Source organism: Vidua macroura, chromosome 9 (genome assembly GCF_024509145.1).
Source record: "Vidua macroura isolate BioBank_ID:100142 chromosome 9, ASM2450914v1, whole genome shotgun sequence".
NCBI lineage: Eukaryota > Metazoa > Chordata > Aves > Passeriformes > Viduidae > Vidua > Vidua macroura.
The window spans coordinates 27,268,387-27,294,709 of record NC_071579.1 but is presented as its reverse complement, the minus strand read 5'-3'; the positions used below and the strand labels follow the sequence as shown (position 1 = coordinate 27,294,709).

General features: G+C 37.9%; 1 protein-coding gene across 1 annotated transcript; it reads right to left on the bottom strand.

Moving 5' to 3' along the window:
- Window positions 1-16,540: 16,540 nt before the first annotated feature.
- GPX7 (glutathione peroxidase 7) lies at window positions 16,541-25,656 on the bottom strand. The gene is made up of 3 exons (XM_053985679.1): window positions 25,418-25,656; window positions 18,910-19,171; window positions 16,541-17,107 (listed from the first exon to the last, which is right to left on the bottom strand). Exons 1-3 carry the CDS (start codon window positions 25,622-25,624, stop codon window positions 16,944-16,946), a joined length of 633 nt encoding a protein of 210 aa, XP_053841654.1. The 5' UTR covers window positions 25,625-25,656; the 3' UTR covers window positions 16,541-16,943.
- Window positions 25,657-26,323: the final 667 nt, after the last annotated feature.

The window sequence follows — 26,323 nt, the reverse complement described above, 5'->3', positions numbered from 1 at the left end:
GCCGCGCCCACTGGCCCCGGGGCCGCCACAGGGCGGGGAGCGGCGAGAGCCGCCCTCGCCCTCAGGGCAGGCAGGGCAGGGCGGGAGAGCGCCGTGAGGGGCCGGCCCCCCCCGGGCTGCGATTTCAGAGGCTGGGGTACGGCTGTCCCTCAGCGCTGGGTCCGGTGTGGAGGAAAGCTTTCAGGGGTCTGTCTTTACTCATAACCTGGATATGGTCTCAGGACAGGCAAAACAGGGAGAGCATGGGGAGGGATCGCACTTCTGTGGGACTCAGGCCCCCTTGGCTTGATGAGGGGGGAAAAGCTCCAGCTCAAAACCAGGCTCAACACTTAAAGATGCGCTGCACAAAGTGAGAGGATGAATGCCAGTGATGTGGCTGGTGCAAAGACTCCGGAAAAGGGGAGATCAGGAGAAATCAATGAGTATTGAATATCAACAAAGAAAAAGGCTAGATGACGATGAGATTCTGTGAGTTGTAACTTCCTCACTTGAGTTGTTCTGATGAAATCAGATAGAATCAGATCAATTATTTTCATTATAAAATTGAGGATTGACTTATTTGAAATGTATACCGGAAAATTATCTACCAAAGACCACAAGACAGCCTTTTCACCTCAGTTATGTCAATAGTGTCAGTATGTGTTAGGATTTAATTGTGTGTCTTGTGTTATTTGAGATTAAGAGACCAATCTCCTGGTCATTTGAGTCACAAAGACATGGGGAATGTTATTCTGTGATTGAGGAAATTCTCTAATGAGGGAAGGATGGCTGAATCTCAGCTCAAAAGCCATCATGCCCAGATCATGTGTATGAATCAGTCAGCTAAACAACGTGGTGTGGTTGAAACTAAGAAGTGCAGGTTGAATGTCATGGTTTTGGAGACTGATTCAAGACTTTGTGAAGTTGCCAATCCTGTGTTCACAAGAGAGACTTAAGTCTTACAACTGCCTGGGATGGAGAAATGTCCAATTCCAGTCTTATTGGTATTAATCTCTTGAAATGTCTTTATGTACCTTGTTCAGTTGCTAATAACTGTTTTCTTCCAAAATGTGAATTGCCATCCTTATGTTTCTCTCTGATTCTCTTTATCTGTCTGGGATTGTTTTGTTTTTTTTCTTTGTCTTATCCTTTCTTGATCTGTTTTCACTGACGTTCTGTTCATACCAGAATTCAACAACCAGGGCAGAGAGTCATGAACCCTGGAGTCATTCGGTTCACGTTTTCAAGTGAGCATTCTCAAATCAAGTGGCCAAGGAATTTAGGAATATAGAACATTCTTGGTTATTTTTGTATTTCACGCTGCTGTTTTACTTTTGGAGATTTTTCTCTCACTAGTCAGAACTCAGATAACTATTTTCCTCTCAGAAATATTACTGAGGAGCAAATAAAATTACCCATCACAGTTTTATGCTCAGTCTTAAACAAACTTGGACTCATATTTAATGAGTATAAGGTTGACCCGTGTCAGAGTTAGAGTAAAGGTGGACCTTTGTCCAAACTTAAAGAAATTTCATTTCAAAGAAAGCTGAAATGTTCTGGGGTGACAACATCTTTTTTTGCTTCTTTGTTTCATCAATCAGTATACTCATTTATACCATGAGTACAATTTGTACTTGCCATGATTACTGGGTGACAATAATTAGCATGCTTTCTTGTTGCAATTATTTGGAAAGATTTATATGAAACATTTGAAATTATGTTTGAGTTATCTACCTCAGGGACTGAATTAACTACGTAATTGCTGGCGGATTGAAATAAAAACCCATTCTCTTTTGATAAGACTCTCAGAAACAGGATTTGAAATGGGAATGGGTGGCTCTTCACTGACCAGTGGAACACGTGCATCGTCTTTTATGTCAGAAGAAAACATCTTATATTTTTGTCATTCCAGTTACAAAACACAGACCTCTTCCAGTAAGAGTTAGTTGTTTAGACCTCATAAAAAATGTTTCCTTCTCTCTTCACTATTACCAAAATCAATTTAAGTTACTACACAGATGACAAGTTCTCTCTGCTGAGTGAGGAGTGTGTTTCATCCTAAGAATGAAGTCATCCAGCTTTCAGAGAAACACAGATCCAAGACCTTGGTAGGACACTTGGAAGTAAGAGACAACATATCCAGGTATTCAGGAGCAGATTTCAGAATTGTACCCAAAACAGGATATTTCTATTCTCTGAGTGCTGAACTATCATCCTTGTGAATATGAGTCCCTTGTGCAGCGAAGCTCTAGCTCTAATTCTGGTAAAATGTGCAGACTTTCTTGTGTGCTTGCAACCCAGACTCTTCTGCAAATCTTTAACTGATTTACTGTTACTCACATTGGTTTCCAAGAGACTGCTATGGCTGCACTTAAAGCCTGTCTTCAAAATACTTGGGGCCATGGAACTGCAGCTTTCTCTTTCTTATAACTGCTTTCAAGCCTTCCAGATGAATTCATAAATGTAAAAATATGTACATTGTCTATGCAATAATTAGAACAGCATTTTTGTAATCATTAAAAATATTGTGATCTTCATCTAAACTAAAATTATTGTGAAAAGTGTATAGCCTCTTATTTACTTATCCTGACTCCACAAGATAATGGCCAGCAGAACTGGGCTGTTTAATTTTCCAGCAAATTACAGGAGCTTTTCTGGCTGATACAGTTTAGAGCAAAGGAGGCTTGAGAGAGAAGCTAAAACTTCCTGATTTAGCTATTCCATTTAGAGACAACTCAAAGTGAATTGTGCTTCTGCACTGACCACTACTTAAAAGCTAAAAACAAACATTCCTATTAACTCTTGTGGGACACATTCCTACCAGCCAACCTTCCACAGAAAGTTAATTATGAACTATGATATAGTTGTCTAGATCAGCATCAATCCTCAAACCTACATGCAAGATTTTCCTTAAGAGCATAACCTAGTTATTAATTGCCAAAGAGCTGCATAAATTACTTTCAAAATTAATCTGGTGGCAAATTATGCAATTAAACAAAATTGTCATGCCAAGATGGTGTAACAAGCTCTGATTAGGAGTAAAAAGTTAAATTGACATCAGAGTTAGTGTAGATAACATATTTTATCATGTTGTGTGAGCAGCAGGCAGGAAGGCAGATGACAGCATAAGCTCAAAACAGAAAGGGGCACAGAAGTTTTAAGTGGTGTGTACTTGCAGCACAGTGAGATGCTGTCACTCAGAGGACTAAAAAAGAACTGTGTGTATTAGTGAGGGACTGAAATCTATCAAGAGGATATGATACATCTTGGGTTCTGCTCTCAATTCAACCACCTGTGAGCAAGTTGCTTTCCCAATTGTAATTCTGCAGATTTGTGATAGTGATGGAGTTGTCTGACATTTTTATGCAGAAGTGAAGTGAAGTGGTTGCATTTTGAGATCCTCTCTGTGCAAGTGAACACATATATAAAGTATCATTATGAGTTTTTCATGTCACTCTAGAGCCTACCAATCTTCCTAGTCATTTTAACTGTACTTCACACACATTATCTTCTAATTGATTCCCCCAGTCAATATAGGATATAGATTTTGACTTCCAACTGTCTCTGCTTCACAGAACTAAAGAATGAAGAAGGAGAAAGCAATTTTGAGCCTCAGGAAGTTGATGCTCAAAGAAGGTTTCAATCAAATTTTTAAGAGGGAAAATCAGTGAAACAGAGAAGTAGGAAGTGTTGATACTGGTAATTCTGCAGGGAGGATGGGGCTCTGATAAGTAATTTGTGATTGTGTAATGGCCTCATTCTCTACAGTGTTTGTGTGCTTTTATTGGTAAGTATTTCAGAATAATGACTCAGGGAAGCAAATCTTACCTTTTTACACTTACTCTCCTATCTAGAAGTAGAACAGTCAGATACATAAAATAGTTTTCAAAAATGAACCTAACTAGTCTTGACTGCAGTTTGTCTTTGTGGAGTGGTTTTCATTTCTTTTTCCTTTTCAGAATGGAAAATAGTTTTTACTTATCTCAGTAGAAAGCACAAAACTGGCATGTTCCTTACTTAAAAAAAAAAAAGTCAATCTGACACTGCCTCAAGCATTTAACTTTGCTTTCATTTATCCTGCTTGTAAAATATAATTATTTATAATTTTAGAGATACAAATATATGTTGCAATGCATTTTCTACTTGAATAGAAGGATGCAAATTTTAAGGGGATCCAGCAAGTATGCAGCTTCTGTATGTAGGGGATGATTATGGGGATAGTTCTGAAACAGAGTTACTCAATCACAAGACAGTTAGAAATGATGGGCCTGTTATTTCAGACTATTTAAGCAAGATCTCCATCAGAGGTAGCCCTTGTAAAACATGTAAGTTTCTTATTCTTTTCAGCATTTATTCTACACTAAGCCACAAACCAGAAAATTATGGATTCACAGGCTTACATGAATTGTCACTTTCTATCACACTTTGAATTTACTTTGTCTAAAATTGAAGATTAAAGAGAAATACCTAAGTAAACAAGTTTGAAGTGCTGACTTCTACATATCAGTGAATAAATAATACAATAAAATATCTTCCCACCATTTCATTGGTAAACTCAAACTGAAGCTTTTCATTTTCTTCATTTTGTTCAAACTCTTAGGCCAATAATATAGATTTAGTCCTATTAAGCATATTTTTCAAATACCTAAAGTTGTTTTGTTATAAAATTATATACTTTCTTTTGCATATTTTTGTGTGCCTTGGCTCAGAATCCTTTCTGTCACTTAGCCATCACAGAGAACTTTCATTCTAATTTATAATTCAAAGAGATACAGATACCAATAGCAGCAATAATTCTTCCTCTTTAACCCTCCCACGCAAATGTCTTTATATTTTGTGTAGGGGGTAACATTATCTATTGTTAAAATTCTGCAGCACTAGAGAAACTTCCTACAGGAGCCTATTTACATTTGCTTCTTATTTTAAAAAGCTTTATTGCTGGGACTGAAGTTGTCTGTCCAGTGTGAAAGAAGGTGTTAAGGCCAAAGAGTTGGGCTCTGACCCATTTTGGGTTAAGAAACTGGAACTGACGTTGACAAATGTAAGAATTGAAGGCTGGGATTTGGCACTTAGAGGGAACAGGGAGAGGGTGAAGAAACAGGAGTAGGAAAGAGGCAAATTGAAAGGGCAAGGCAAAGATGACCAGTCTTTGGAGTAACAGGAACTCTGTGCCCTACCTATGAAGTTTGGCACAGAACATTAAGTTGTCTGCTTGTTTCCTTTTTTATCAGCAAGCATGTTTAAATCCTCTGGAAAAATGTCTGCTTCATTTAGTTCTCTCTCACACGTATGACGACAAACAGCGACTTTCTTATTTCATTAATTCACATGGCAAAACTCTGTATGGTGGTTTGAAATATTTCAGATGACTCATGTCATTGCAAACATGAAATTCTGCCCTTGTTTTCTCTATTTGTTTTCAAACAGAAGAAATTACATGTAGAAAATTACATTCAAAGAATATTGTGTTACTCAGAAATTAGAAATGCCATACTTATAGCTAATAACCACACAACTTTTGGAGAGATTTCAGCTCATTTCACAATAAGTTTTTAATGACTTTATTTTCTCGCTCTTTTGTAATGCATGGTCAAAAAGTTGGTTTTGAATGTTAACCATACCTAATGGGAATACAGAATTACTTCAGCCATGGCTTTTGGTAATACTTATGATCATCTTACAGACAGTGATTCATTTTTCCAGTGCTCTGTGATGTGAGGGTGTTTCATTACTGAAATTGTTACATTGCTCACAAGCCTTTCTTAGCAATTGTTTTCTTGACAGATATTCAATTTTATTTTCTAGCTTCCAAAGCTCAGTTTTGTTCCTCATTTCTGGTGCTGAAGGTGAGTTTGTTTTCCATCTCTGAACACTACTAGATTTGGGGATGCTGTAAAGAGAAACATTTTCCATAGCCCTCCTGTCTTTGGCTGAAATTAGAAAGCCTTATTCAGTTTCAAATCCCTTTTTACTTTAGCAGTGGACACAAGCAGCAGTTGTCCAGCATAAGCAGATGATCCAAAGGAAAAGTATAAAGTATATTCTTATTATGAACACCTAACACAGCTTATCCTCTGATAAGATGGCTCTGAACATTAAAAGGATACAGACTGCTAATAATAACTGGAGGTTTAATGGTTTTTATGTCTTCGAGACAGCTACAGGTCTTTCAACTTAACTACATTTACACAATAGTTATTAAAATGCAACTGTTATCTCTTAATCTTATGTATCCCTCATTATCAGAGCACCTGATTACCACACAATCTGTAACTAATGGAATTGCTCTGAGTGACAGACTAGACCTTCTGAAGCTGGGCCAAGTGAGCCATTGGTCAGGTCTTCACCTCCTCAGTCCTGCTTTGGTGAAATGATCACCAACTACATCTCAGATGAGGGATTCATTTCATCTGTGTTAGTCTCAGTAATCAGATGTTCTCTTAGAAATTGGATGAAGCCATAAGATATATTGTATCTGTTCATCCTAACCATCTTCTCATCATTCTTCCATGTCTAGAATTTCCACCAAGGGTTTTGGCAGGAATTGTTTCTCTGTTGCGACTGAAGTGGAATGTATCAGTGAAGCTCATTGTCTTAGGCATAATGGACATTTCAAGAGAAGTAATCAAAGCAGAATCAAGCAAAACTACCTTAATTTGCAGTAGCATTATTACTTGTCTTATGGAAACAAATGTAATTACTTCATTTGTCTGTTGCTGTCTATTTCTTGTTTTAACTGGTACCAAAATAATCAACCTTCATAAGATAGCTTGCTTTCTCTGGTTGGATTTGCTAAAGGTAGTAGAGACATGTGTACAAACTTGGAAGCAGAAGATTAAGCTCTATCCTTTGCTTTTCTTTCACTTGTTACATGCTTTTGGGAAAATGGTATTACCCACATGCTTAGTGACTTCATCCATAAGATCAATATCAAGCCTTTTTTTTTCACAATGCTCTGAGGTTACTATAAGTTTCAGTAACAGAATATAGTTATTACCATATTAGACTAAAAATGTTCCACTTTACCATTCCTTATTATTACTATAGTTCCTCCATCAGTAGCAAACATTCTTGGTTTTCATCTCACTAAAAATATTCTTTTTTTTTTTTTTTTTTTTTGAACTCATTACATTCGGTATGTATTAAATTTAGAATAAAGCATTTAACATTCGTTTGAAAAATTGGAAAAGCTGTATTCTAAAATTAAAAAAAGAACATTTTTTAGGTTGGTTTTGGGGGAGGGCTGTGATTTGCTTGTTTTTTCCTGTAACTAGGGTTGAATTTAAAGGTTAACACAAAGATCTGCTGAGAAATTGCTTTTCCATTGATATAATTGAGACTCCATCCTACTGGAGTAAGAGTCAAGTCTTAATTGTTCACAGAATAACTGTACAAATAGTTTAAATTTGTGAAGGCAAGGCAGCCAAGGCCTGGTTGGTGTTCAGCCATAATTACATCATCTGAATTACATAAAGCAAGGGATCCTCTGGTGAAGAAAAACCTGCAAGAGCTTGTCTTGGGCTGGGAGTTCTGGATGAGTTCCTGAAAAGCTTGAGCCTATGAGCAGAGTTGTGTGTAGGTAATTGAGTTTTACAGTCAGTGGGGAAAAAAAATGCAAAAAAGGCTGATGTCACCACATCAGTTTTGGTCATGGATGTATTCTAGCGGTCCATGTTGATTCACTTCATATCAGGAAGCTTTCTAAAGCAGCACACAGATGTTTTTCCCAATCAGCTGGTTCAGTTAGTGGGGAATGCTTCCATCTTGCACATGTACAGCCTTGTAAACAGAAATATGGTATGAAGCCCCTTTGCTTCAGAGCCAATGCAGTCGCTATTAGCTGTGAGTGCACAGGTATGACTGTGATTTCACATGCTTCTTTTTATTGTTGGACTTTAAATCAGCATTTGTATCAATGTAAAGAAAGATAAGATTAAAAGGAGATGAATTTCAATGTTTTGATGGTTTTTTTTTTTTGAGTCACTGGTTGCTATTTTGTAGTTGAATTGCATTTTAAATTTTACATTCAAAATGTTCAGGCTGAGACACAAGCACTGCACTGCCTATTCCAATGGAAATTTGTTTTTTTATCTCATTATAGATCTAAAATTCAGAATTTTTATTATACTAGACATTTTTACATTAGAAGCTCCCACGCTAAATTCTAATCTCTTTTCTGTTTCAGAATAATGCCTATAGGAAAACTGTAATGTTTTTATATTACTGCAATTTGTTCTCAGAAAGTCTCAAATCCTGTTTTTAAAAATGCAAGAGTTGTGATTATATAAACAAATAAAGTCAGCGTCCTATATAAGGCCAAACATAGGTAGGAATCTGCCTAACATTACAGCTTTCCACATTATCTGTTGGGTGTAGAAATTTTGAAATCCTAACTGTTTTACAAAAAGAGCCCTTATATCTGAAAATTGCCCATGTTTTTTGGCAGAATGTGAATGAGATGATTCTGTGAGGAGCTGGTCTCAATGAGTTTATGGGTCCCTTCCAAATCGAGATATTCTATGGTTCTGTGCTATCAGTAATATGGAAATATTTGCCTTTAAGTGTAAAAAACATTGTGGGCTTTCTTTTGAAATAATGCAGTGTCATCTCACTGGTTTAAGTCTTGCACCAATTATTATAATAACTTTAAAAGGACTTATCTTCCACACAGGAATGCAAAAGGAAGAGAAATAACAAGTGTGCTGGCTCATTGCTGCAAGCCTACACAAAAGAAAACCTGGCCTGATAGTCAGGAGAGTACTGGGCATTCATTACTTCTCTGGAAATAACAGATGCTTCACGGTTCATTTTAGAAAATAATCCATTCAGCTCATAAATCAAGGGCTGAAATGTATTTAGAATAGTGGTAACAAAATCAGTCCCCTGCCATGAGGTCACTCTTTGGTGAGTCACCATCGAGTCCCAGAGATGTCATCCTGCTCTTCCCAACAGGTAATTATTGCAAACAGGAAAGGGGACCAGTGCAATTGTAATTATCAGAGTTGATGTATATATTGGGGGCGTTTTAAACTTATTTTGGAAGCTACCAGAGTGTATGAACTACAATCACTAACCAAGTAGCATTGTGCTAGAAGCACAAGTGACTCTTTTTTCAAGTGTTTTTCGCTTCATTATTCCCCAGTTCCTGTGGCTCAAGATGGTTCCTGAGAACAACTGATTTCCTGCATTTCTGACATTCAAGCCAACTGACAGCCACAAGAATGTAAGTTTATAAGCTGGCTCTTAGAGATTTAATACACAAAAAAGCCAAATATTTATAGATGCTAAGCACTTGGTTCTTCCAACACATCTCTGTAGCTATTGAAGGTATACATCATTATTTGTTTGTTAATTTAGGACTTCTGTTCATATTATACTGTATATTTTAAGACCAGCCTCCATGTAGGATTTAATTTCATTCACTTGTTAGTTAGCTAACAAGTATTTTGCCTAGTATTATCAGCTCTACTAAATGAGAGGAAAGTAAAATGACAGACTGATTAATTCATATGCTTCATGTCAGAAAGGAGACATTTCCAATGAAAGAAGCCAAGTCCAACACTGAGAGCACTCAGTCTGAACACTACATGATGCAGAAATCTGCAGCAGTTTTTTTACATGCAGTGCTTTAATGTGTACAAAATGCTCTTGGAAGGAAGAAAATAATTAGGTGTGTCCTTAAAAAAAACTGTCTCCAACAAGAGGTTCAGAGTATTGCTTACTTGGCAGGACCAGGCACATTTCAGACTAGTACACAATATTTTGGACAAGGATTCTTCAGGAGGATTTTCAATAAATATTGAAGTGCTTAGAAATTATTTCTTGCAGGATATAAAATAGACAAGTGCTCGCTGTAAAATTGGGATGCACAGAGGCTCAGGTAATTTTTGTTCATTGATCTTGTCATTGGTAGCAGATATTGAGCTTCTGTACCTGGTACAGAGCACAAGGAAAAGCACATCTTAGGACAGACTCATGAGAGATTTTCTTCAGTGAGATTTACAGAGATTCAGTTGCCCTTGATCCTGGGCAGTGAAGTGGTTTTTCTAGCAGAAGCACAGGAAGCTGAGGCTCACCTTGAGTTTTGCAGCACAAAAGTATGGCCAGAGCTTTCTTTGAGACCCAAGTCAGAATGATTCCACCAAGTAAGCAGAGTTCATTGTTCTGAACTCTAATTAGCTAAACTACCAGTCCTGGCACCAAACTGGAATGATCCTCTTCCATCCAGGGGTCCCCTTTCAACACATTGCCAACATAAGCATCCTAAATATCTCCTTTATGCTTTGTTGTCCTGCTGTTAATAGAAAAAGTGAGAAAATAATCTCTGATCATGATCTAAACCAGAGAGAGAAAATAAAATTGCTTCAAATCATTATACATTCCACTGGACACCTTTTCCTCCTTTTGTCTATGGTGTTTTGACTTACTAACAGATGCTTTAAGAATACTTTTCAATAGGTACTTTGTGAAGTGGGCTATCAACCTTTAATTATGTCAGAAGGAGACATCAAGGAAAGAATCAGAAGAAATTGTCAGAGGTAAAAGGCTAGAAAAACAATGAACTTTAAATTGACAGATGAAATTGACAGAGAACTATGTCAGACCAGATTAAACATTCACAGGGCAGAAAAATTTCACAGTAGATGACAGAGATACACATACATCCACATACATCCAGAGATACACATACATCCACTTGCCATAGCTGCAGTAATTCAGCTTTTTATTAGAGCTTGATAACAAAAGTATGCCTCTGCTCTAAAATCTTCCTCTGGCATTTAAATAATTTACCCTCAGCTTTCCATCTCTACATACAAGAACACCTTCTCATTGCATACAACTACCCACCTGAAACTTGGGAAAAGTTTATCCCTTATTAGCTGGTTGTCTATTAGTGTTCTCTTACCTTCTTAAATCTTAAAAAGAAATCTGGTTTACATCCTTTCTTCTATTAAAATTATTAAAATTTTGCTGATTACATGTTAACTGCATGAATTATTCACATGATATTATTTTTAAGTCAGTTCTTTGAAATGTTTTGGTTTTCTGAAACTGTTTCGATGAATTCTTTGTTCCCAATTTCTTAATGGCTTGACAAACACATTTACTGAGCATGCAGTAAACAACTGGAAATGGTGTCTTGCAATTCCCAGTATTCAATAAAACCAAGTGATTCATATAATCAAAGAGAGACTTGGTATTGCAATTTTACTCAATGATATATTCCTGTTGACTTCAGTATAGCTAAGGGCAGAATAGATTGGTAGTCTCTGAAGTGAGCAAGACTTTTTCAAAAGAACAAGAATTGTCAATTTTTTAAACCAAACTGTTATCTAAGCTGAAACTTGTAGAAAAATATGTTTTGACAAAATTAATTTTTTAAGTTTTTAAATTTTTAAAGTTTTAAAATCATCAAAGCTTTTTATATTAGCATTTAGATTCTATTTCTTGGTTTGAAATTATTTTCATTTTTAATATTTTATTTATAAAGTTTGAAAACATGAATATCAGCTTTGAAATGTTTTCCATCAGTTGTATCCAGCTAAATGTTTCAGCTTAACCAAACTGACAGTTTAGGGGTTACTTTTTGCTTGAAAACTTAAAATACTGTGCCTGCATTTGGAAGTAGAGATTTCAAATCTAAAATGTTTATATGCAAGAAAAACATTTCCCTACATATCTCTAGTGGTTATCTCCCTACATATCTCTAGTGTCCTCTAGAGGACAGGAAAATGCCAGTAATAAAATAAGAAGTATTTTGAATATAGAAATAATGACAAATCAGAATGAGTGATGTGACTCTAACTAAGGGTTAGAGAAGCTGATTTATAATTTAAACAGGGAATTCAACAAGTTCTTTACTTACAAGGAACAGTTTGACTATTGTGCCCTTTTCCAAAGGATGGATAAACAATCTGTGGGTTATGGATATTTTCCTTGCCAGCTGTTCTTTATTTATCATTGTCAGATTTTCTTGCTTGATAAAGAAAAATATAATGGTTCATCTTACGATTCAGATGGAAGCACTTATTATGATGAAACAACAATGCCTTTAGGGCAAGGGGGACAAAAAAAACAGAGGACTGTTTTATATACTACACCAACAGCTTTCTTACTGCATTTTTCACTTAAGGAAGCTAAAACTACAGCTCCCTGAAGCTGGAATATCTGTAATTTCTGTCTGATGGGGAAGGATTCCACAAAACTGCAATTACAGCTCAGGCATTACCAAGTTTGTTCTCCACAAAATTGTGCTTCAGTCTTTTCTATTTTTCTAGAATATTATTATTTCCTTTTACTGTCACTGTTCCATCAATTAGTGCTTGGGGAAGAATCTGTCCCTAACTAGGTAGATGCTGTTAGTTCTGCTTGAGTGGGGAAAAGAATCTCCTTCAGCAGAATCACCTTGAAAACTTTCACATCTGTGCTTACCTTCCAGAATACAAGTCTGCTCACTCAAAACACAATGATCCTTCAATCGTTCTTGTTTCCAGGAATAGCTTTAGAAGATCTTCTTGTTGAGCAGGTATTGTGCAGTGCTTTGAGATAAAACAGCCCATCTCTTTGGCAGGTGGACCGACGGCTCTGGTCAGGTTTTCTAGGCTAAGGATGGAAAGTTACTTGGGGCTGCCTTCAGCTGCTGTGCAGAGACAGCTGGAAAAGGGCAGCCACTGTCACTAGGAAAGCTTCCTCTGTTGTCTATGCCAGGGTGCTGCAGAGTTGGCATAAAAGATGTTTTGTTGTTTCTTATCCTATATGGTGGGCATCACTGTGTTTGTGAGCTGCCTAGGTAGATGAATCAGCTGTGTAGCACCAGATCACAGACCAGCTTTGAGGTGATGTTTGGTACAGCTCAGTGATTTTCTTCTGCTCTATGTATGTCTCTGCTATGGAGCATTAATATGGTTAAGAATTAGCCCTCAAATTTGGTGATTTCATTATCTCATCTGTCAAAAGATTTGTAAACTCCTTTGTGTTTTCTCAGTGATGCTTTTACTGCAGGATCTGTTAATTATCACAGAGAATACCTGATTTTTCTGCTTACTTGACACTTTCTGTGAATGAATCAGAAATAAGCTTGTTAAATTCCATCTGGCTCTATGAGTAGATGAGTATAGATTTATCTGTGCACAGAATATATTTGGTTGATAATTAAAGGTAGCATAAAATTTGTTTGCTTAACCAAAGAGATGCCCAGTCTTCTGAAAATCCTGATTAATATCAGCAATTTCTTGAATGAGATGCTATTGTGTTTGAAAGGATAAATTGAGTACCATCCAGCACAGAGAAATTGTGTCTGGTTTGCCACTGAAGTTTCTGACTAAAATCACAATAGAAACTCAAGTGAAACATCCCCAGCACCTATCTAAAACAGCAGATATGACTGTCAGGATAACTCGTGTATTTGGCTTTGTTCTCCTTATAATGCCAAAAAAGGAGATTTAAACCCCTGTCTATTGCTTCATTCAATTGTTCTATTTCAATGTAGCATATTCCATTTCAAAACAGAACTTTGGTTTCATGTAGGTCTGATTATTACATTCTTTATGAGACAAAGTTTCAAAAGATCAAAAGCATCCTGTCTAATTTTAAACTTATATTTAGGCTTTAAAATTATTTCTTTTCCCTGTGGCATGTCAGAGGGGGCACATGGCTGCATACATTAGTGTTCAGGTTGCTTAGTTTTAAGTTTAAATCAACAGGCCAAGAGTTCATTAAAGGTGCAAACTGTAGGAGATCAAGTCTTAGATGATCAAGGCAATTGTTCTCTGTGCATCAATGTGCTCATCTCTTAATACACACTGCTGTTTTCTCTGCAAAGCAGATAAGTGGCAAGGAAAAATAGTCTCATGCTATAGATTCAGAGCTGGTTTACAGTTTTCAGAACTTGCTGTAGGGAAGACCTTTGTCAGATTAAAACAGTGCTGGAATTCACAAGGCAAAAAAAGTAATTTCTGATCTCTGCATGCTCTCTCTATAGTCTCAACAGTCAAATTCAACTCAGTGCAATTTGATTTGCAATTTTTCTGAGTAGGGAGTCATGAAGTACTCACAGTGTGACCAGATATGTATTAATCTACAACTAAGAATATTTACTTTTACTCCAGAACTTTGATTAAGAGGCCAAAGCATTTGTTCTACAAACTGATTTAGTGCAACAAAGGATGCCATGCCTAATTTAATAATGAAAATGTATCTGTTAAATTCAGAGAAAGTAGTTATGTGCTTAAAATTATGTGGCTGTTCAAATATGTTGTTTTTCAAGGCTTGCAAATGTAATACTTACCTTAGTTGCCTTTAAATGGCCAAACTCGTAACAACACCAAATCTGACAGCATCAGTCTGGAGTTATTCTTAGCACTCAGGCATCTGCTCAGACTTCAGACTGCAGAAATTCTTCACTCACTAAAATAATAACACTAACAATTGCAGCCTCATTGTTCCTTGACAGAAGCCCTTGGAAAATCTTGTCAGGAAAAACTCTTTTTATCTCAACAAAGACATAATGCTCATGTTTCCCCTGCTCTTAACTCCAGAATGCTTTAAAAAAGAATCTAGTCTTGTCCAATTGCAGTATTATTGACAAATGAAAGGTTTTTTTGTGCCTTGTAATGCTTTTAAAAGCAGCACAAACAATATTTGTCCATATAGGACTAAACCTTCCCAACTGATCCTTGCCCTTATATCTCTTTAGACTTGTAGAACTTGTCTAATAGGAAATAGAAGATTGTTTCTATATAAATCCAGAGTTCTGCTTGAAGTTAGACACAGAAAATGGAAATAGAAAAGGTTTAAAACATTTTTCATATCCTGGCAAATTTGGTCTCATCCAGGCTTTAGGTATAAAATAGAAACAAGCTTTCTCAGGATAAAATTTTAAGCCCTGCAGCACATGCTAACAGTGTGCTGGGGCATTGCATTAGCATCAAAGTACAGAGAAAAGAGAAACAGTCTGTGGAGTAAAAAAAGACCTCCTTTTCTAGGAGTTGGATTCTCTGTCCCTGCACAGTATCAGATGGGCCTGATTTTCCTTCCTTTGTGATATCCTTAGCAACCATTGTCTTAGAGTGATCCATGTAAGAATGGACTAAATGACTGAATCAGGCATAGAGTTCACTTCTCTCACCATCAGAGGAGGAAAATACAGATATTCACTGCCAAAAGCACCAATTTCCTGCACTCTTATGTTACAGTTCAAGTGAGAAGTAGCTGATAGAGCTTGGAATGTACTCATTACTATCAGTGTTCAGACTTGAACATTTCCGTGCTCCTTTTGTCCCAAAGATTATTTGGCTGCAAACTGTCTTTTCATTTCGTTCTCATTTCTTTTATACTTGATTTCTCCTTTTACTCATGTTCTTCTATTACTTCTTCCTTTTATTCTCTCTTCCACACCCTCTTTTTTTTTTTTTTCACTAAAACTTAAAAAAAACTTGCTCTCAGCTTCTTTCAGGCAATTTGAAATTGTTTTGTGCAGTATAATCTCTGCCCTTCTCATTCTTCCTGCAAATCCTAAAGTCCCTGGAGCTCTTACTTCCATGGAGAACTCCACAGAACGAGTCCAGTCACTATTCTTCTTTGCCCTCTTGTTCTGTGAGCCAGGCCATGCCATAATATTTGCCTTTGATTTCAACAAGAGCCTGTTTGGATGCTGAAGAGCTCTAATGGCACTGAGGAGCTGGGAAAAGTCCTTACCATGGTCGGGTCACTTAAGGCTTATTTGTACACATGGACCCTGACAATAGTATGGACAAACATTGTTTGTGCTACTTGAAGGCATCAGAAAGCACAAAAAAGGCTTTCACTCGTCAATAATACTGCAGTTGGACAAGGCTAGACTCTTCTTAAGGCATCCTGAGGTTAACAGGATGGGAACATTGGGTTTCTGTAGAGATAAAAAGAGTTTTTCCTGACAAGATTTTCAAAGGGTTTCTGTCAAGGAACAATGAGGCTGCAAATGTTAGTGTTATTATTTTAGCATGAGCTAGGAACTTCTGAAGTCTGAGCAGATACCTGACTGCTACAGTTGAAAAAGACTCCATTAAGCATTTGTAACACGAAAGTGGTATTAGACTATATAACATTATGAAAGAATTAAATATTTGAAAAATTATTTCTATAGAAAAAATATTTTGATTGTCTGATGTTTGTCTGTACATGCAGCAAAACTGGATAGTGTCATAAATTGAAAAACAAATTTAACATCAGGTTTATGGGGGGAAAGTAATTCTAAGGCAAAATGCTAGTGGAAGAAAGAAATAGCCATTTCATGTAGACTTTGGTCCTACAGATGTTCAAATTACTATTTAAATATCATCTGATAATCTTGGTGAAAAAATGCAGAAATTCTTTTCATGGCTTCTGGAGAATTTTTATAGAGCCTTTGTCTTCATATTTCTTTCATTTAAGCTTTAGAGATGTGTTTTTCCCATGCCCTTCTAAATTTTCTATACAGCTGAAATTAGCTATGTTTGGCTGTGGTAATTGGAACATGCAAATTCTGCCTGGTCTGAAGGTATCTGTTTTGGCCTTCTTCCTGGCACATGCCTTAAAACAATCATGCTCTTTTTGCTGTTTATTTTATTCCGTTTGCAATCAAAATATGACAACAAATTTGCAGATATCAGGGAAATCCCAGCTAGGACATTCTCATGATTCTGATCTTTCTTCCTATCCAAACTAACTTCCTTTAGTGTTACCAACAACTCATAATTGAATTGGGGGATAAACAATTGCTGAAGATTTGTTCTTTCCTAGAAAACTCAAACTGAATTTGGTCAGATAAAAATATTATATTACTTTGACCATGTTAACTTGCTGGTTTCTACATTCTTAGATGGTGAATACAGATTCAACTGGTCATAATTCCCTTTCCATATATCCTCTCTTTTGGAATGTGAAAAGACAAAGTCCAGCCTTAATACTCAATGAAGATGCAATTGGCATGCTGGGATTTTTGAAAGTCATAATTCATCTTTCTTCTTCAGGATGATTTTCCTTACAAGTTCTGTAACATGGGGCCTTATTTCTTCAACAGAGACAGTAGAGTCCCAGGCCTTTACTACTTTCCCGTTGGGGTCCACCAGGTATTTCCAGAAGTTCCAGGTTGGTTCCTCTCCTGTAGAATCTACAGGGGAAAGAAAGAAAAAAAAAATAAAAAAAAACAAAACAAAAAAAACCCTTAAATATTAGAAAACCACATTAGCCAATTCCTGACATTTCTTCATGTCAATTTGATGATTAACCTTGCAGAGGAAGAAGAAATGTAAAATTAAGAGGAAGTTCAGACTGAATAAGATTAATTTTCTGACTAGACATTAATTTTTTAACTAGACATTAGTCCCTTGGAGACTAATGGAAACACGGAAGCTTGAGCACAGTAATCAACGTTGAAGTGTGTGAGGGCATGTGTGTGTGGGGCTGTGCTATAGAGATATACCTGATGCAGTTGAACACTGATAGGAAAATGGACATGACAATATAGCTGTACCAGCACTCATTACTTGCTTACCCAGAATTTTCCCTCCAAAAGCACCCAGTACCATGTGGTTCAGAAGATTGTTTCAAGAAATGCTACATGAAGAAATAACAAAGTAATTGTTCCAGGTTGCCACCTAATTCTCATCTACAGATGAGTACCACAGTGTTCCCTTTCCTGGGGAAAACAAAATTTCCAGGACTTTCAAATAGACCAGGAACCTCATGCCCCTAAAAGTACAAGTACAGACGTTACAGACAATTAGCATCTTTTTTTTTCCCCACTGATTATATATTGGACAAACCTCATAAGAAATTAGAAGTTATTTCAATGTATCATCAAGACACAGCCAAACACGCAATTTTAACTATGTTGTCATTGTGCTGAATAGAGACACAGCCTCCAGCAGCCTCCCCCTGCAGGCAGGCGAGCAGGGAAACACAAGTTTTGCAAGGTCCCTGGGACATGTCTGCAGGAACAGCTCTCCTTGTCAAAACAGAGACGGAAGGATGTGAAGAGAATTACAGGGAAATTTGGCTAGCAGAGGGATCCATTACAGACACCTAGAAGGAGGTGAGCTTGGGGTAGTAAAAAATAATTTCCACACTCTGATAAATTCAGTGGGATTTGGGAGAACACTGTGGTGCTGGAGAGAAGCAGCAGGGATATGGTCCTTCCAGAATGCAGCTCAAGTGATACTGTGTCACACTGGGCTTTACTATGTTTCATTGCTGAAAGACATTTCCTTCACATTGGATAAAGACTGACATTTTAATATAGCATTTCAATGGTATTTAGAGCATTTGTTCAGAGTAAGAAAAGTAGTGCCTTGATAGGGAGCATCCTGCCTTGCTGGCTGGTAAGAACCAGCAAAACCTCTTCAGGTGTCAGTGCTGGCTCTAATGCAGATTGGAACTGAAGCAACTGCACAGTATGGCTGTTCCAATGCTTGGGGAGGAATGAGGAAGGGAATATTCAAGGACCATCATCTAGTGCCTGGTTTCACTTTTTGATTGTTGAAGTAAATTATGAGGTGCTTCGCTTCCACTTATCCTACAGCTCTACAGATGAATCTTATCAATCCAATCTGCAGCACTCATGTCACCGGAGGAGCGCTTAGGAGGCTGCAAAGTGGAAAAAGGAAGTCAGGGTCTTGTATGCCTAGAAGAGAGCATTTCAAGGCCTGTATTCCATGTAGAGGTTTATTGGAACAGCTTTTACAGGACATCTGCCATTGATGTGTCTTCATCTCTGGAGATCTTTTTAGAAGGTAAGACAAAGGTGGCAGAGAGAAATCCCACCTTGTGCAGGAGGAGAGACAAATGACTTCTGACCTCTTTGAGCCTGACAACTCTGTGAGCACAATCATCTCTTTTTTTCTTTGGATGGTGTTTTGTGTCAGAGGACTTCTATGCAACAGAAACAAGCCTCCAGCATTCCAGGTTACTCACCAATTAAGTACTTGAAGGCAGGAATTGCACCAGCTCCACTGACTGTGATTTTGCTGAACATGGGGAAGGAGGCACCATAAGTCTTTCGTGCAAAGTTCTCAATTTCTTTGTTGGTGTCTGGTTCCTGCTGCCCAAACTGATTGCAGGGGAATGCCAGCACATTGAAATGGTACGGGCCCAGGTCTCTCTGCAGCTGCTGTAAGGCCTTGTAGTGGCTGTCTGTGTACCCACACTCACTTGCAACATTGACAACTAGAGACACCTGAAGAACAAGAGAGCACATTTAAAAATGTGTTGCACATGTCCATTTTTCCAACAGGTAGGCTGGAATGTGGACTAATATTAAAAAAAAAGTGTCTAGGAAACTGTGACTGAACACATATGTGAAGCTACATTGAGTTCTGTTCACAAAAGGAAGATTTAATATTTCTTATATGTATTCCTCTTTGGCAAGCATTAAGATAATCAACCAACTGCTAAGCAATCTTAATCTTCATTTTACTGGGAATCTGTGTTTTTTCCATTCTGCCTTTTGGACAGTTTCTAAGCATAACTAAGAAGTGTCTATCGAGCTAAGATATACCAAGTTGCATGAAAGAAACCTGCAAATCGATTTTTTTGTTGTTGTTGTTGTTTATTTATCTGTTGTGAAGCATCTGCTCTGCAGCATGTTTTCTTGCTCAAAATTAAGTGCCCTTCCAGAAGTGTGATCCATTTATCATTGCAAGTGTAGAGGTCTTGACCTGGAAGTTAATAGAAGCAATTACAGAATTTGGGGTTGTTCTGTGCAGTGTGGGCTGTAAAATTTCCCATCACTTCTAGAGTAAATCTACTCAGCTGTGACAAAATGACAACAGTTTTTGCACAAAGGTTTACTGCCTCAATTAGGAATTCCAAGAAGTGAAGGCTGCCCACTATCCTATGAAGTCATTCCTGCAGTGGATCATGTTCAATGCTGTGTGTGTTGTGTCAGTCAGATATGAGCACCAGGCACATGTCTGCCAGCACAGACCCACCTGGGAGGGAGCTGTCACAGACAGGTGAGCACTACAGGAACAACAGAATTTGTTGGGAGTATTAAGTGACCTAACCCTGAATTAATATGTATTATAGTTTCTCAAAGCCTTGAAGAATTTATCATTGGTTTTTGAGATAAGTTTAGCCTTAAATAACTTTTAGAATTTTAGACTTACAGTTTTGTTATTCTCGAAAATTTTGTGTGAGCTGCTGCTCATTCTGCATAAATTAAGTCCATTCTAATACTTTCATACAAAAGTATTTAAGGAAACAGGATGTGTGAAATAAATTATATTTAGTGAAAAATAAATGGCTACATGTACACAGTATTTTTAAAGGCAGAAAACGAACTGGCATATAAAAGTACATATCTGGGTAATATATGGGATCATAAGACGAGATGTGTAGAAGGGGTAGGAATGAGTAAAGAAAAAGCTAAGGGGATGTTGGTATTTGTAATTTCTTACATTAAACATTAACACTTTGTTTATTTTCTAGTTTGTATAACTGTATGGCTATCATAGAATAGGTATCATAGAATCATAGAATATCCTGACTTGGAAGGACCCAAAAGGATCATTGAAGTCCAGCTACTGAATTTAAAGTGGATTTGGAGTGGCGCTGTTTTCCCTGGAAGACAAGTAATCTTTCAAAGCACAAGTTGGTGCAATCTTCTTTGTGGTGCAGTGTGTCAACAGGATATAATCTAAACACCCCTGTACACTTGTATATGAACTATGGCCTGCAGCCATCTCACCTCAAAATCATAATTTTCATTCAGACAACACAAGCTCTGTCTGAAATTTTAAATTCAGTCTCCTAAAACATCCAAAGTTATGGCATATCATTAGATTTTTTTTTTTTTCCAGAGAAGAGGTAATAATTTTATTATTCATTCCTGTTGCAGACTCTCAGCATTTGAAACAGAAGTGATATGTTGGACATAAAAAATAAATATTAGCAGTTCTGTTCTTTTCAAATAATCTGATTTATCCAGCATTGTGCTAACAGTAGTTTAGTATGAAGTAAAGATAAATTATATCACTAAGAGCTGAAGTCACATGTAGTTCTTCCACATGAAATTTCAGAAACTTTTTTAATTCTAGTTTAAGCCTTGCAATTTTCACGATGCAGAAGTATTCATACACCTTACTGAATCCACCTCTATCGGTACCTGCTCTCAAATAGAAGGGTAATGTAAGAATTTGTCATTGGAGGTTTGTGGGAAATAAGGTTGTGTAGGCATTGTGTTCATATTAAAACAGATATGAAGGATGAATTGCCAGTGAAAACAACTAAGCTTTTATAACTTTTACTTGATTTTAAGTAAAAAGAGGACTTGAAAGAATTCACTCAGAAAGACACAACTATTTTAATTTACAGCTGTTTAAAATCAGTGGTTTCTTGGCATGGTGGGGAAAGGCTTGAGAGCTCACAGTGACAACACTGCAAACTTCCAAACATATTCCCCAAAACAAATGGAAACTACATTCAGCATTTCTTGGGATGGCAGACACATTATGCTTCTCTTTTTTCCTTAGAAAAATGCATTCTCTGTAACTGAATTCTCCATTACTGAGCTCCATAATTTAATAGTGCAAGCCTCTTAAAATTGTAACTAACATACATAATGAATACTTTTGTGATCTCTTAGTATTTCTCAATGAATGTTTAAAATTATTCTTTAAAAATCTTTCCTGAGTTATCTTTCAGATATCTGGTATTAGAAGTGATTTCATGTTGTGATCTTTTTTTTGTTTGGTATTTTATTTTTAATTAATAACAGTCACTGTTTTTGCTCTGATGTAGAGGCTGTACTTTGACTTCTTACAACTATTAATGATTTAAATTAAGTTCAATATGCCTGACTTTAGGCTCTGAGAGTGCAAGTCAAGCACACCACCTAGTGTGCAGTGCAAACAGTTCAATGGACCTCACAAAAATTATTTCATTTCAGCTGAATTCTTTCTCAGCTGTTGTCTCACCTCTTAAAACTATCATTCCCTTTGCTTAGAAAACCCATGCATTCTAGTAGTGAACTCATTTAGTTAACACTGCAAAAACTCTTCTTGCTTTACTTAATGTTCACACCAGAGTGCCTCCTTTAGGGAAAAATGCTGGGACAGATTTAGGAATCTGTCTCAGCTTCAAGTAACCCTTTGTGGATCTGTCAGCTGAGACAACACATCCTCGGGTTTTTAGACACAGAAATTCTTAACTGGCTCCACGTCACTATGGAAGAACCAGCCACAACTGTCAGATGGCACCAACTCACTGAGCTGTCACCTTCATGGAACAAATAGCAATATTTGTGTGGTAATTCAGTGGCTGTGGATTTACCCACACTCAGGAACGCCACATTCTCAGATTGCAGCGGGCCTGGGTCCAAAGTGCCTAGCAGTACTTTCAATAATAATATTTAGTTAAAGATAATACTTCAGTTGTTATAATGCTTAATGCTTTTCCATGATTATAGTACCTATGTTCAACATTTCCAAAGGCACTGCACTGACACTGCTTAATTCCCCCACAGCACACTGTATTTAGCTGGGTGGTAGATTGGTACCACTACATCAAGATAGGCACAAACACAGCAGGGAACAGGGAACAGTTGATGTTTGGGAGCTCTGACTACCAAATAGGTACTATTTTTGGTAAGAATACTGCATATCAGTATTACAGCAGTATCTGTGTATATGTATATACATACACATATATATATATACATATATACATATATATACACACTGCATATCAGTATCTTACAGCATATCAAATACAGATCATATAATAAAAGATAGGATTATTGAATTAGATTAGATAGAAAACTAATTTTGTTTGGATTCTCTTGATTCTTGTCCAATCATAATCACTGAGCTTCATTTTTAATGTAGATGAGTGATGGGTTAGCATTTTATGGTAGCGTGGAAAAACCACAGAAGACTGACCTCCACAACACAGCGGACCAGACAATTTTTTGATCTATTTCAGTTGTGGAACTCTTTTCTCAGTGGTAATTGTCCTCCCTTTCTTTACTATATAACAGAGGGTAATTGTGGTTTGTATCAAGGTACACTCAAATAGGAAGATAATTAATATCAATCAGTCTTTTTTTTTTCTTACTATGAAAAAATTGTTTCAATGATCTGAATAGACACAAGTTTATATTAATAATGATTTATTGAAGAATCATCCTGTCAGTCATGAATTGCACTGACTGTTTATACTAAGCATGGCTCTTGTGGCTTTAGAATTAGCAGACTTTATTAATTTTTTAGAGTCTGGAAGCCCTTGGATTTATTAAATTCCTAGTAAGTTTCTTGACTACCAATTAAGTAGTTATTTAAATAAATTAGCTGAGTGACTGAATTGAAGAAAATGTCTTCTCTACATCTGCCAGAAAGCTTAAGGCTGGTAAAAGCTGGTTTAGCAATTAACAGACTATTGTTCCAGGAGCTAACTAGTGACTCACTTTCCTTAAAACACCCCCAGCACAAACGTAGTACTTTAATAATATTTTCTTTCTTTTAATAGCTTTAAAATATTATGATAAACCTGTGCCTTAACATTACTTATCTAACTGCATATTTAAGCAAGTTTATTTTAAGAAATAAATGGGAGTTTTAATTAACCTTTTTCTATCTTGATACTGAGTCCTGACAACATAATGACAGAAAGGGATGTGTTTTATTGCTGTAATTTTCTTTAAAATTGTCCACATACGTTATCAAAGAGCTGGTAGCCTGAACATTAATAGGATCTCTGAATGCAAAACTATCTTTTATTCCACACAGAAGCTGAGTGTCACTTTTTTGGAATAAATTATTCCATGTGGCCTAGCAGAGATCAAAGAATACCATTCATCAATGCTATTATCTTTCCCAGATACAGCTCTAGAGGTCCCCTTTATGAAACCATGCCTCGAGGGTGGCCTGGAACCACAGCACTGGGATATAGCACACACCCTGAACCTGCCTGTTCATGAGATTCCAGAGGGGATAAACACCCCCAGCTCTCTGCAGAGTGGCCATAAGGAATTCTTCCATGTTCCCCCTTAACTCCTTTCCATGTTGATTCTGGCCCTGAGATAGAGAAGCTACAGGTGGTATTTGCTTATTCAGATTAGCAGATGACATGCAGACAAAACATGCCCCAGTAACAGGTTTTATTGACAGAGCCTTTGGAAGGAGCTCGTTAAAAAAGCACAAACATTGCTTAATATTAAACAGCTTCCATGTTTTTCTCCAACACAGATATTTGAGTGGGCATGGGACCAGTTCTGCTGTATCTCACTTCTGAATGGAGGGGGATAAGGACTTTGACCAGATAGGATTTAGGCCTCTCATTCAGTCCAAATCCACCAGTATCCATTTCTGCTGAGCTCAAGAAAATGTGAATCTCCCTATATTAGCTTCTCTGTCTTACTGCCAATGTTTTAGTGACCTGCTGCTGTGGACCAGTGAGCTCAGACATCTGAGGAGGGGAAAAAGGAAGGTGCAAATACAAAGCTGGAAAAAAAGGGTGAAAATGAGAAGTGATGCTTCCTTTTTGGGCAGCAGCAAAACTATTGGACTGCCTGACTGTAAGAGATGTGTCACTTGGGTGCTAAGTGTGGTACTTATGGGATTTATGTTGATTTTAGCTTCTATAATTTGTGAAAGGGGCTATTAGAGGTTATAGTATTGAGTATAATAAGTGTGCTACGTTATCTTTTCATTTTTCTATAAGTACCGACAATCTTTTATAGATGATCAAACTGCTAATAAAATAAAATGAAATAAAATTAGATTGTAGTCAGGGACATTGTTTTAAAATGGTATGGAAAACTCTGCCTAAAAATATTTAATGTAAGAGGTAAATGCAATTTACATCATAAAAGCATATGTGCTTTTATCTACGTGCCCTTCTTCATATTGCTGTCACACTAAAAAGCGAGAGAAGAATTTGCATGATGTTGTTACAATTTCACTATACTCTGATACTTTGTAATGTCTCATGGTTCTACTAACTATGGCGAAATATGGTAACTCCATTCGCCACGGATCAAATCCCTTTTTTTTTAATGTAGATCATTAAAAAGGAACGGGATTTGAGTAAGAATAACACACAAGAAATCATGCAGTTAAAAGGCAGAAATAAACTCCAAACGTAAGCTACACAAAGACACAAACTTCCTGAGCTTCCAATGGAATAGGCAGAATCCAGAGCAATCGGCAGGAGGGCAGCATTCCCTGCCTGCCACGTCTACAGGCGGCTGCAGCAGCAGAAGACGCGGACACACACGGGGGTTAGACTGCAAACGCTTTATTGAAGAGGAGCCTGTGTTAGCCAGACGAGTTCGCCAAAGGGCAGAGTCACAGAGCGAGCAGCCCAGACGCACACGCGTGTGCACCGAGCCTCCGAGCACTCTCCCCCGCGCTCGCTCCGCGGACATGCAAGGGCTTCTCGTTAGTGAGCCCGGGCGGGAGCCGCCCCTCCGCGCCGCACTTACCGAGCCCCTGTACTTCTCCAGAGACACAAGCTTGCCCCTGATGTTTACAACTTTGAAAGTGTAAAAATCAGGCTCCTTCTGCCGCGTAGCGGAAAAGGCTAAGAGCAGGAGCGCTGCAATTGCGAGGAGCATGGCTAGAGGGATGAGGAGGACTCTGGGGAAGGAGGAGGCAGGCTGGTGCTCCACACTGCCCTCCGGGTCCAGCATGCTGCACGGCCGCCGCGCTCTGCCCGGCCCTGGCCCGGCCGCGCTGCCGCAAACGCCTCGCTGCTGCAAACGGGCCTTTTGCGGCACCCGGCGGCTCTGCCCGCTCCGCGCCCGCCGGGATGGCTCCCTGAGGATGCACACGCTCCGAAACGGAGCGTTCCGTGCTGGAAGTGCGCTGAATGGTTACGGGTTTAAAGCACTGGCTGGCTCAGTCTGTGGGATGCCAGTCGCAGAATCGCAGAATATTCTGGGTTGGAAGGCATCCACAAGGATCACTGAGTCCAGCTCTTAAGTGAATAGCCCATACAGGGATCAAAACGATGTTATTAAGGATCCTTTAACTATATGTTGTGATTTTTGATGGATTTGCAAAGGCCGTTTTTTTTTGCATACTAACTATAGCATGTAGTGACTATGGTGTAATGTCAGAGGACAGCAGTGGCTTGGTTGCTACTGGTTACTGAGGCGAGTGCTCCGAACGAGAGTCGCAGCACTCAGTCAGCAAAACCAGAATCACCAACACGCCACATGAAACAGCCACATCAGCCAGGCCTGCAGGAAATGCAGCTCTGCATGCACCTGGCTGGTGAGAAGTGAGTGGCCAGACCACTGATCTCACTGTGTGAGATGGGAGACACCACACTGCCGGAGGGTTTTCAAGCAAGAAAGAGCCATAAAGCATCAGGAACTGAGTTTGCT